This window comes from Rhodamnia argentea, chromosome 11 (assembly GCF_020921035.1).
Source record: "Rhodamnia argentea isolate NSW1041297 chromosome 11, ASM2092103v1, whole genome shotgun sequence".
NCBI classification, from domain to species: domain Eukaryota; kingdom Viridiplantae; phylum Streptophyta; class Magnoliopsida; order Myrtales; family Myrtaceae; genus Rhodamnia; species Rhodamnia argentea.
The window spans coordinates 21,566,775-21,579,904 of record NC_063160.1 but is presented as its reverse complement, the minus strand read 5'-3'; the positions used below and the strand labels follow the sequence as shown (position 1 = coordinate 21,579,904).

Sequence of the window (13,130 nt, the reverse complement as noted above, 5' to 3'; positions counted from 1 at the left end):
TAACCTTTTGAAAATTTTATTGGGAAAATTCCAAAAAAAAAAGGGCTTGAAGTGTCCTTATTTTCTCAAATAAGGGACTGAAATGAACATTATTTCAAATATGAGTACGAAGTGATCAAATTATTTTAAAGAAGTATCTAGCCGAAAAGCATTTTTATCCTTTACATTTTTTATTTTCTTTTTTCTTTTTTACCCCTCACCTCACCTCACCTCACCTCCCTAGGGCCACCCTCACCGCCCTGAGTCGGCATTGGGCTACACTCGCCCGGGTCGGTGTCGGGCGAGGGCGGCCTTGCCGATCCTCACTTGGCAAGCAAGGGCAGCCCTCGCCCAACACCACCCAAGCAAGGGCAGACTGAGGCCGACGATGGCCGGGGAAGAGAAGGGGACAAAAAAGAAAAAATAACAAAAGAAAAAAGGAAAATTGAAATGGCAAAAAGAAAAATAAAAAAAAAGTTTAAACTAAGTAAAAGACAAAAATGACCTCCGATCAAGCCCCTTCTTGGAATAATCCGAGTATTTCGAGCAATTATTTGAAACAATATTTACTTTATGCTCTTTTTTTAGAACATGATAGCACTTCGAGATTTTACTTGAAATTTTCCTGATTTTGTTTTTCAAGGGTTTCGCACTCATGTCTCGTAAACTCGGTATTTCTAAATTTCTCCTACGTGGGAAGACTTGATAGCAGCAGCGGTCTAGTCAACACACATAGTATTGGTGGGTGGGGTGAACTTTGGTTTGGATTCTAGCAAAATGAAATTGGCGATAAAGACGTTATTAGCGTCCGTTTGTTTCCACGAAAAAATGTTTTTCGGAAGTAATTTTCAGACTTTTGGCTCTTTGGATGATTCAAAAAATTAATCGATCTATGTAACATTTTCCATGGACCGGAAATAACAAGTTTAGATTTATCGTTAAGTTTTCGATAAAACAAATGCACCCTTTGGCTCAATCTGTTTCGCGAAAAATGAATAATTCGGAAAACTCAAAAGATGATCGTTTGTATCTCACAAAATAAATAATCAATAGAAAACAGTTTCATTATCATCGATAATTCGTGTCCAAATATTTTTGTCGACGATAAAAATATTCTTTATTTACTGTTTTCGTAAGAGATACAAACAACCATTTTTAGGAAATTATTTTTTGAATCGTTTATTTTTCACAAAACAAAATGAAATCTTAATTATCATACTTTCCATTTAAAATCCTGTTTGACCCCCATAAAAAAAAAAAAAGGAGAGAGAGTACAGTCCTGTTGCTAAACCTTTTTATATAATTAGGCGCCTGAATACTTCTTTCATTTATATTAGTTACAATTACACGTACACGTATAAATATGGAAATGAGCATATTGCCGTGGGCCCACTGGGCTGTCGTATCGACACAACCTCAATAGTGACCATATAGGCTAAGGTTTATTACTGGGCGGGTCCAACTGAGCCGAGTCTAAATTTGTTGCCCAAACTCGCCATCATAAAAATTTTAGCATAAAATATTTGAGTCAAGTCGCGCATTTTTTTCATTAAGACTCCGTTTGTTTCACGGAAAATAACCTCCGAAACAAAAAATTCTGGATTTTGTCATAAAAAAGATGCAAGCCGGCGAGCTCGCTTGTGGCTAGGGGTGAGCAAAAAAGACCGCCCGGACCGGGACCCCCGGACGAGGACCGAACCGGGATCGATGGTCCGGTTCCCGATTTTAGGGGGATCCGGTCGGGTTCCTGGTTCCTAAAATTGGAACCGGTGATTGGGCGGTCCGGTTCCCGGATCTAGGGCCCAGAACTGGATCGGACCGGTCCTTTTTTTTTAAATTTAAAAAAAAAAAAAGACCTAGCGTTTACTTTTTGTTTAGGTTTAGGTCATTTAGGGTTCAATCCAAGGCTGTCAATCAAAGAGGCATTGACTCGGCCAAATTCGCGGTACATCGACCCTTATTTCCTCGACCTCGAGCTCAATCGCGTCTTCTATCAAAGTGTACATCCACTTTTTGGAATAGCGGATCGGAAACCCTTAGAACCGCCCGGGAACCGCTTACCCCTACTTGTGGCCCCCATCGGCTGAACGAGATGGAGAAAGAAGGAAAAAGAAAAAAGAAAAAATTTAAATTTAAAATGAAAAATTCGTTAAAATTCAATCTTTTTTTAAATTTACGAAAATCGTTCATATTAGCGTTGGCCGTACCATGTGGGATGACAAGCGTGCGCGTCAATAATTTCCGACCGGAGGACGACATGCAAAATTAAATTAAATTTTCCTTACCAAACGATGAAAAATATTTTTCGGTGCATTTCAGCTCTCAACCAAACATCGAAAACTATTGTGAAATGACTGATCGAAAAATATCTCTAAAAAATGTACGCGAAAAAAACGGAGCATAGATACACGGCAACCGTGCCCGTGATCAAGCTTAATATCAACGCACAACCTCCTACTTCAGCTCGCATTTTCCGTCCGTTGTTTTCCCGGAACAAAGATTTGCTGTCACCAAAAGCAAAGATCAAATTGGCAACGGAACTCCCTATCATATGATTCATCTTCCTTTTTCCTTGCCTGAAAACGATGTCGTAAAACCCGTGTTGGAATGTTACGGTTGATGCTATCTGATAATTCGTCTCCTCCTCCTTCGCGTCAAAAAACAATCTGTCGTAGATTTCTGGCGACCCTCACCGCAAAACAGGGATGTGGTTGGGTTGAACTCCTTTTTCTCTCTCCATTTTGCCCAACTCTTTTTTTTTTTTTCAATTTTCTCTTTTTTGATTTCTGGAAATATTTATTCTGTTTATTGTTTTTTTAAGGTTTTTAGTAGCTGCTTGAGAAATTATATATATAAAAAAAAAGACTTCTAATTGGGGATAATCAATTCTAGGGTTGGTTTGTTCCCACTCTAAAACTCGGAATCAAATCTGTCCTCTTGGGAATCGGATGGATCGATCCCAGTTCAGCTCTCGGATTGAATTGAGACCCTTTTTATTTTTTTTCTGCTTTTATGTAGCGAGCCCCACAACATGCAAACCCACAATTAGACCAACACAAATTCTCCACGATCATAAAATTCTTAGACTCGACCTAAAGTAAACAAAAAATCAACAACAAAGGAAGAGGGAGAATGGTTATTCAAACATTCGATATTCAACCGGAGATTGAACTAAACTAAATTCCAAGTAGAGTAAATCCAATGCATTACTCCAATTTAGGGAGATGGATCGAAGAGTGAAGAGTGGAGTTCTAGCCTTAAATTCCTATTTTAGGGCATCCGGTTCCCGGTTCTTGCCATTTCCAAAGTTTGGGAGCCGGGAATTGCCAGAATCAGCCGACCCGGTTTCAGAATTTGGATCGAGACTAAGGCTCAATAATCACATCTTCATTCTCATTTACTTCTTCAACAAATGTATAAAACAAACAAACATATACATATATATGTATGTATCAAGGGTCTAACCAAACAAAAAAAAATGTTAAGGGACTTAATTTCACATTTGGAAATTTTTAGAGTCCAGTGGTGCTTTACCTCTCGACGATATTGATTTTTAAAGCACTAGCTACAGATTTGGTCCTTTAAATTTCATCGTTTGTGCTATTTGGTCTTCTAACAAATATTGTGTTCAAGCGGGTCTTCTAACTTCTGAATTTGTCCGATTTCATCCTTTCAATTTTTATTATGTGCAATCAAGTCGCCCGACTTACTCAATCTGTGCAGTAAAATCATTTGATCAACCGGCTCTAATTAGATGTCGAATTAATTAACGACACAACAATGCTTATGTAACAAAAAATAACACGTGATGCTCTTGTGCCAAATGAGCAGAAAACAAATGGGAAAGTAAGAAAAAAGAAATCCTAACTCGACAGTACTAGTTACAGCGTGTAAATAAAGTACTTACCGTACAAATCAGGAGATTTGATTGGACGAAACAAAGTTTAGAGGACCAAAATGCGCAAATCCACGGACTAATTGCACAATGCAAAACTTAAAAAACCAAATTGCTCGTATGCTAAAACTCATAGAACCAGGCTGCATTTAGTAGTCCAAATTTTTTTTGCTAGATAGGATAAGGTCATATAGGATTTGTATCTTATCTAATGTTTGTTGACATCCGGATGTAACATGGAATATTATCAAAATAATTGCATGATTTGCAAGGTAAAACTTAGAAAGTAAACTGTTCGCCCTTCCACAATCCAAGGACAACCTCTCCTTCTATGACATCCTTTCGCCGCCCTCGACCGATTCCGCCCGCTCTACCATACTTCGCTCCTTCGAGACACCCCCGAGTTCAAGTTCTCTGCCAATCCCGCCATCTTCACCTTCCTCTTTTGCAGTGAATCCATTTCCTTCAATGAGTGTGAATACCGCTTATATTCTCCGATGCTTGCTCTAACTCGTTTGGCTGCCTCAACAATTTCCTCCGAGATGGTGCGCATATCCAGTTTAACCCAATCACTCAACAAATTCCCAGGTGGGCTAACACCTTGAAATAGATAACAATGATCTTCTCCGATGCCTATCGGCGCTAAGTAACCATCTTGCTGTTGCACTAGTCACCACCGAGCGACCCGTAGTGAAATCAACAATTATGGGTGAAGCAATTCAGCAACTCCCATTGTCACCAATAGCAACCAACGTCGTCATACCCAAAGCTTCATAGACTAACCCATAGTCGTTATTGAATCTCTAGCAAACTCATAGCCAATTTATAGGCCTAACCACCTAGATTCAGTTTAGTTTTGTAGGTTGTTAATGAAGTTGAGCGACATAAGGAAGAGGCAAGGCCAGCAAGCTCTAGTGCCGCTTTTCCCTGCAGCCGAAAGCAGGAAGCAAGTCGTTGCCGGCAGGAGGAGCAGTGGCTATTGGAGTCTGATGATGGCGGTGCTAGGCAAATGGGAGGAAGAGCAATTTAGGGAAAAAAAGCATGATTTTTTTTATCAGTTTCTCATATTCACATACCATATCCGCATTTATCTCACCATTTAAGTGGGATGGGATCTTATCCGAACTTTCATTCCACCCACCAAACGCGACCTAAAGCTATACGACCTTGGACAAGTCTAACATTGGCGAATTGGACCAAGAAAAGAAATTACTTATCCACGGTATCCCCACGTGCACTACAACCTAGATGGGTCAGACCATTTGACTAGCATAGGATTGGCCTTGATTGACCATTTTGAATGATAAGGAACAAATCGAGATATACATATGCCAGCCGAGATTTGTGTTTTAGCTTTTCCCCTGTAGATTAAGGCAGGTCATGCACCATATACTAGATTTGAAGGTATAATTGCTGTAGACAAATAAAACCCACTCCATATTATCACAAAATATCTAAATGAAAATTTCATATCACATGAACTCTATTTGAAGGATCAGATTTGCCTTGAATGATTAATCCGATTACTATTTAAGGGCGCGCATGATAACACTCATAGAGTAAAATTTCTACTACAAAAATATTTACGGAACATAAATCCATTTGGAAATGCAATTTACGGAGTAAAATAGAAATTTATTTGGTAACGTAATTTTTAAAGCAGAAATCTATTTGGTTACATAATTTTTTTTTTCTATTTTTAAAGGTTAAAAAAATTTAATTTTCTCTAGAAATAAACAAATTAATTTCTGCACAGAAAAAAAATAAAAAAATAAACTCGGAAGTTGATTTCTCAAAAGAGGAAAGTGTCGCCATGTGCGCCTCTAGCGTGTCTGCCGTACATGCGAATCGGGTGGAACTCGGACGTTGTATTCGACCCGGGGGTGAAGCCCTTTTTTCGTATGGTTTTACCCGGCGGTCCAACTATAAAGAGCGCTTTCAGAGCGGGCGAATCAAAGGCGCGAACCCGTGAGCTTGATCTTGAGCCCGACCCGACCCGACCATTTCCGTCCACAGATCTCGTAGAATTGATTTTTTTTTTTTGGGGGTCTGAAAATGCAAAATCCCCTCTCAAATTCATAGACCCGACACGGTTCGACGTGCCAGGTGTCCCAACCAGCACCTTCCACGTATCGGGTCAAGACCCGGGCCAGCGTTGGAGCGGGCGGAGGAAGCTTGCCGAATTTCGAACCGAGCCACGTCGTCCCGTATCGTCTTTGCGTTCTCTTTGCGTCAATTCCCATTCCTTCTCTGTCTGTCGGTCTCTCTCTTTCCGTGTGCAACGCTCGATCCTCCGGACTTCCACACGAAAGCAGCCTCGAAGCGACCTCTCAGATCCACGGCTTTGCTTGCTATAGACAATTACATTCCACTGTCGTCAATTTCTTCTTCTTCTTGTCCTCCTTCTCCTTCTTCTTTTGCTGTTCTCATTTCTGTTTCATCGCTGTCGTGTTTGCTTGGATTAGCGAGCCGGTGAGCGGGATTGGTTCACTTTATCTTCGCGCAAGTTCCGAGTGAGATTGGTCGTCGTCGGAGCTTGAATTTTGCTGTATATCGAGAGCGGCGAAGTTGGTGTAACCGAGGAGCTCGATCTGGAAATGGGGTTTTTCAGTACTATACTGGGGTTTTGTGGGTTCGGAGTCGGAGTTTCTCTTGGCCTCGTGGTCGGATACTACCTTTTCATTTACTTCCAGCCCGACGATGTTAAGGTTCGTTTTGTCACTATTAGAGATGCTGACCGTAGCGGACTATTTCGATCGCTTAGTTCCTAGATATCCAACTGCATTTCATTTTGTCGGTGACGTGCTTGCTCGCCGCTTGTTTCTCTCGTAGACATTTCGTTTTTTCTACATTTTGTTGGAGTTCTAGACTTGTTGGTTTCGTTTTAGCTGTTGGAGGTGGTTCAGGTGCTCATCCGATGTTGGTACGGGTAATTTCTGTGCCCGCGTTATACCAAATTAAGCAAGTCTGAGATTTCGTTCCTAATTTTTCCTCTTTTGGTGTCGGGAACCAGATATGAAATTGCGCTATAGAGTTATGTTATCGGACCTCTTTTGATTTGGAGTGTATAGTGACGCGTAGCTTCGTTCTTGCAGAATTGGCCCCAGCGCTACACTGAAAGCAATGAGTTTATAGTTTATTTGAGGCGGAAGATTTAGGTATTGTCGAGATGTCTGATGCGTGCTTTGAGGTTGATGCGTCCTAGAAATCACAGGACGCAGGAGAGCAATTAATGGAATCTGGATGTCTAGTGAAACTCTTTTTTATGTTTTTGTTTTGTCATGGTTAAAATTTGAGCTTATTGCACAAGGACCATACTCTTCGAATGATCAGGTTGCATGAAAAGGTTAGAATTCACCCTAAGAAGTAGAGGTGGTCAGCAGTTGAAGAGAGTTCTGCCTGCTACAATATGTACTTTTTGGCTATAAATTAATCTATTAAGAACTTTTGGCGATGTGTATTGTTATGTTCAGGATCCCGTCATCCGTCCACTGGTTGAGCAAGATACAGAAACTCTGCAGCGATTGCTTCCCGAGATACCTATTTGGGTGAAGAATCCTGATTATGATCGGGTAAGATCTGGGTTTAACAACATAAACTGCTTAAGTGCGCTGGAGAGCTTCCCCAGATTTTTAAAGAAGAAGCAGCATTCGATGAGTATATTTTCACTGAGTTTCTTTTTGTAGGTTGATTGGCTTAACATGTTTTTGCGACATATGTGGCCTTATCTCGACAAGGTTTGTACTATGATTTTTTGAGTTCTGCATTTCTTTTTCCTGTTGCTTGTGTTATTATTTATCTAACTTCTCTGCCTCTTATTTCACTTCGAGCAGGCAATCTGCAAAACCGCAAAGAATATTGCAAAACCTATAATAGCAGAACAAATTCCCAAGTACAAGATTGATTCTGTTGAATTTGAAAAACTCACATTAGGGACATTACCACCAACTTTTCAAGGTGCACATCTTTATATACTTTGCATATGTTTACTTTCCAGTGCAAACTTGCCTTTCAGCCTCTCAGCTTTTCTGGGGGATAATTCCTTTCGTTGACGGTCACTGCTGGAAAATTCCCACTCAGATGTTATCTACACACAGACATTTCCATCAATTTCCACTGAGAATCAGGAATTCTCTTTCAGGTTTTTCTTAAGGCATGACCTAGGGGAAACAGCTAATTTGGCTGCTAGTTTACTAGATATATGCTAATGGGAAATCATATATTCCGTGTTTTCACCTTTACTGAGTTCATTTTTTAGCTGAACGCTTTACAAATATGTAGTGTGGCAACGAATAAAATAGGGTCCTTCCCATAATTATTGAATGGCCAGATGACTTTTGTTCTCTTTTCTATGAATAGAGAATTACCGATAACTAGTAAGTCAATTTCTTTCATTGGAGTGTTAAAAATCCAACCCGTCAATGAATCTGTGCTATGAAGAGGTGTATAAACAATTCTGCGGGAGGAGAGACAACTGGCAATCATCTGTTATTGATACAATTACGCATCCATGCCAATATGAATGTTCCGCATTTTTTTATCATCCTCGGTGGTAATTATCTGTTCAAAAAATTCTTTATGGCTTTTTCTACACTAAAGAATAGGCATTTCCTGTTTATGAGATGTTTCAGCAGCTTTATGGCTGTAATAGATCAAGTTAGCAAATTTTTTTGTCCTAGATCTGTTTTCTTGTCTTAATAGCTCTCTGAGGTGAATATTGGAAGTTGTCAACTACATTTTCTGTTTTCGTTCCATTGAGATATGTTATCTCCCTTTTAGGTATGAAAGTTTATGTCACTGATGAGAAGGAGCTGATCATGGAACCATCCTTGAAATGGGCGGGAAATCCTAATATCACTGTTGCTGTTAAAGCATTTGCCTTGAAGGCAACTGTTCAGGTAAGTGACTTGTCTCCATGTGAACGAAATATTAGTTTCATGAAGACGCATCTCCTATCTTTGTTCATTTTACTTTTGGTGGCGCTGAGAAGTTGATCCCTTTGTGGTTATCTTACAGGTAGTTGATTTGCAAGTTTTTGCTTCTCCACGAATTACTCTGAAGCCCTTGGTTCCCAGCTTTCCTTGTTTTGCCAAAATATTCGTGTCTCTCATGGAAAAGGTTTGTTGATGCATGGGTGCGTCCTCATGTAGGATTTGTCGGGAACATGCAGATAATTGAGTACATATATTTTTTCTCTTAAATTCTGTCTAGACTTTCTCACTGAAATAACATTTCTTTTGCAGCCACACATTGATTTTGGGCTAAAGCTCGTTGGTGCTGATCTCATGTCAATACCTGGTCTTTATAGATTTGTTCAGGTGCTGTATAATGTCCTAACAATTTTGATGACGCCATAGGGTCAAATCTCTCCCTCACCCCTCCCTCCTCCCCCACAATGAAAACAGTGAAAAAGGGATCTCTTCTGCTGGTTCTTTTTTCCTTTGGGGGTGTGGGAGAGCGGAACCCTGTCCCTTATTTGTTTTTGTATGCGAATTGATATTTAAGAAAAACGCTGACAACTGTTTGATGATCTAGATGGCTAGCATTTCTTTGCTGTATGCACTTCCAGTTGCATGAAAACAGATAAGTTGTTTTGGAATGAAAAAAAGCAGATAGGTAACTAATGTAAGAGGACTAAAGTTTAATTCATCGATAGGGAATTTGCGAAGGGTAGAAGGCTGTTATCTTCTGAGGTTTCCTGTTGTTTTTCTTCTTTCGCCACTTCTCCAATAGGTGGTTTCCTGTTTTTAATCTCGACTTGGGACATTTACTTGACTAAGCAATAAACTGAGTTACTTTTTGTTATTGGAACCACTGTGAAGGCTTTGTGACATCTTGCGGTTTGCTTTTTGTTGCTGTTTGTTGTTCTTGTTGTATTTGTATATTGTGCTTCTAATATAACCATTTTTTGTTTCTTAGTCAGCGTTGTGTTCTTAACAAGGTTCTCGGAGGTGTAATTTTGCCTCTCTTTTTTTTGCGAGACAGAATTTAATGGAGTGTCTACATGTCGATCTCATTCTTTAGAATTTTTTTTTAAATTTTTTTTTATCTGCAGGAGCTCATAAAAGATCAGGTTGCGAGCATGTACCTTTGGCCCAAAACACTTGAAATACCGATACTGGACTTAACAAAGTATGCACATATGAGCTTATGTGACCTGCATATATGTGATCATGACTAGGTGGATTTGATGAAAGTTGAATATGCAGGGCAATGAGGAGGCCTGTAGGAATTCTGCACGTGAAGGTTTTGAGGGCAATGAAGCTGAAAAAGAAAGATTTGCTGGGTGCATCAGATCCTTATGTGAAATTGAAGCTTACGGAGGATAAGCTTCCTTCAAAGAAAACCACTGTGAAGCATAGGAACTTGAACCCTGAGTGGAATGAGGAATTCAATTTTGTTATCAAAGAGCCAGAGTCACAGGCCTTGGAACTTCATGTATATGATTGGGAGCAGGTAGAGATACGTGGAGATACTAGGGGTACTCATATTTACTTTATCTTTTGTTATGTACTGGATACTGAAACTGTCTGGCATCTTGTCTAGGTAGGCAAACACGAAAAAATGGGTATGAATGTAATTCCACTGAAGGAATTACCCCCTGAGGAGCCAAAAGAGATGACTCTTAACCTCCTCAAAACAATGGATCCTAACAATCCTGTCAACGATAAATTACGAGGGCAGCTTGTTGTGGAGCTTACATATAAGCCTTTCAAAGAAGAGGAGATGCCCGTGGGTTTTGAGGAATCAAACGCAGTTCAGAAGGCCCCTGAAGGAACACCAGCTGGTGGAGGTATGCTTGCTGTTATAGTGCATGAAGCACAAGATGTTGAAGGAAAGCATCACACCAATCCTTATGTGCGGATACTTTTCAGAGGAGAGGAGAGAAAAACTAAGGTGGAATGCCCTTCCCAACCTCATTTGCAATGCAGTTTCTTACTTTGAGAGAGAAGCATGTTCCGAGTTCCTATTGTTGATTGACGCAATTCATTCTGTACCTTGGAAATCCTCGTCTAATTTTACTCGTGCTCTGTGGAAAAGCAAGACTTGTGATATTGATACTGAGGCAGGAGACTCTTCACGAACAGAGAACTCCTTTCTGTTGAGTGCAACAAATTATGAAGTTCTACATAGCTGCACTACTCAACTGGAAGAATATTTCATGCCTTGATTAGTTTTGTCAATCTTCCTGGTCCCCATTTAGAATTACAATGTTCATGTTCGACTATCTGTGGTCTGTAGATACTGATTTTAATTGGAACTTGCACAGCCTGTGAAGAAGAACAGAGATCCAAGGTGGGAGGAGGAGTTCCATTTCACACTGGATGAGCCTCCTACCAATGAGAGGATGCATATTGAAGTTCTCAGCGCCTCGTCAAGGATAGGTCTGCTACATCCTAAGGTATATATAGACTACAAACATTTACCAAGGCATTTTATACTTTTGTCAAATCATGACATGGAACTCCTAGCTCTGGCTCTGGTGCTTCTAGTCTTTGAAGGATATCTAAAGTTAGGGTTGCAATCCCAAAAATTGGCAATAGGAGATCAGAATAATGTATATCTCGTGTCAGCTTCATATCATGATCTTGAAAGATTGGAGGATGCTGTAATAATTTTGAGCTTGATTTAAGCTTTTGAGTAGCTCCAATTAAAAGCGTGGTTGAGTATGGGATACTTATGCTGTTGAAGTTGTTCAACCCTCTTCTGGAAATGATTTTGATCATTATCTAAGAAGAAGCAAAAGCCCTTTCTGTAAGATGATTGATCTCTCAATAGTATATTTACTGACCTGAATATGTGGTTGGAAGTACATGAGCCATTCAAAGTGTTCGGTTAAACGTAATATATGCGGAGTTACCCTTACTCAGTTGTTCCCTTAGCATTGCCTACAGCTTATGCTTTCCAGGAAGCCAAGTGTGTAATAGTGATTTTATCAGTGTGTAATAGTGATTTTATCAGGAGTCTCATACAGCATAATTCATGGCTATGCTCAGCTTATTCTCAGTTAGCCATATTGCATGTTTGGGATGAGAAAAGGATTGTAATTTGTCAGAAGGTTAACATCTGTTGGCAGTGGACAGCTTATGTTAGAAAAATGTAAAGTTTTACGCAGTTTGTGCATCCTAGCCTTATGTGCTGACGGAACCAATGAAAATCATCTGTAACTCAGCTGAATGCAAATCACAAAACAAATTTTATGTGTTTTTTCTTTAGTTCAATAGAAGTTATTTGAGTATCTAGGCAGATTTCTTCACTGATCTTCATTCATTACTATTACACGTGACTAACCTTGATCGTCTGGCTAATGCGGTTGAATTGCTTGTTTTCTTTTCTCGCACCAGGAATCGCTGGGCTATGTCGACATAAGCCTTGCTGATGTCGTGAGCAACAAAAGAATCAATGAGAAGTACCATCTCATTGACTCGAAAAATGGGCGGATCCAAATAGAGTTGCAATGGAGGACGTCCTGAGTTGCTGTTCGTTTCTGTTCTCAATGCGCTTTGGCTGCAGAATTGCAAGACAGCAAAAACAATTTCACAATCACCACCATAGAAACCGTACAGATTTGTTTGTTGTTGTACACATCATAGAAAAAAAATCTGCACACAGCATGCAACCGTTGATTGTGCTTGCCGGGAATTTTTTTTTTCTGCATAAATTAGCTATCTGTGCTGAGAGGGCTTTTCTAGCCGGTGAAACGCAGATTATGTATCAGCATTCTCTGCTGTTGCCTGGAGGAAAGGGAAAGGGAAAGGGAAAGGAGGAAGTTGTTATACTGATGCTGTATTTTTGCTTGTTTGAGGTCTCCCGATGGACACGTCGCCATCGCAGTCGCAGTCGTACTCCATGTGCCTAGTGAAATGGGTTGTCGACTTATATCCGGCAACCGACCGTGCCATTCTCTTGAATTGTAGATAATTTGTTGTCCATGCCCATGATTCTCTCCATTCTCGATATGGTTGTGGGTTCTCTCCATGGATAGATGGTCAACCACCAGAGTGCTCTATAATCCGGAAACTTCAACCGGATGCTGTTTCATGCGCTCCGTCCGTTCCTTTCCATTTCCGACATTCCTCCAAGGGGACATGACCTAAATCAACCACGATTCTGGATGAGCTCCTTTCTGCCTCTACGCGATTTGTGAATCACCTTACTCGTCGTACCTGTGCCATTTCGGCACAACCCGGCACCAAAAGGTTACCGTGCCATGCCCTCGATCGTCATTTTCTGTTCAGATGTGCATGTACATGAG

The 13,130-nt window shown here is 40.2% G+C and overlaps 1 protein-coding gene across 1 annotated transcript; it reads left to right on the top strand.

Moving 5' to 3' along the window:
- Positions 1 to 6,246: 6,246 nt before the first annotated feature.
- LOC115735878 (synaptotagmin-1-like) lies at positions 6,247 to 12,807 on the top strand. The gene is made up of 12 exons (XM_030667308.2): positions 6,247 to 6,582; positions 7,348 to 7,446; positions 7,561 to 7,611; positions 7,708 to 7,831; positions 8,654 to 8,772; positions 8,891 to 8,992; positions 9,118 to 9,192; positions 9,930 to 10,006; positions 10,084 to 10,330; positions 10,421 to 10,771; positions 11,145 to 11,276; positions 12,220 to 12,807. The coding sequence occupies exons 1-12, from the start codon at positions 6,472 to 6,474 to the stop codon at positions 12,346 to 12,348; spliced, it is 1,617 nt and encodes a 538-aa protein (XP_030523168.1). The 5' UTR covers positions 6,247 to 6,471; the 3' UTR covers positions 12,349 to 12,807.
- Positions 12,808 to 13,130: the final 323 nt, after the last annotated feature.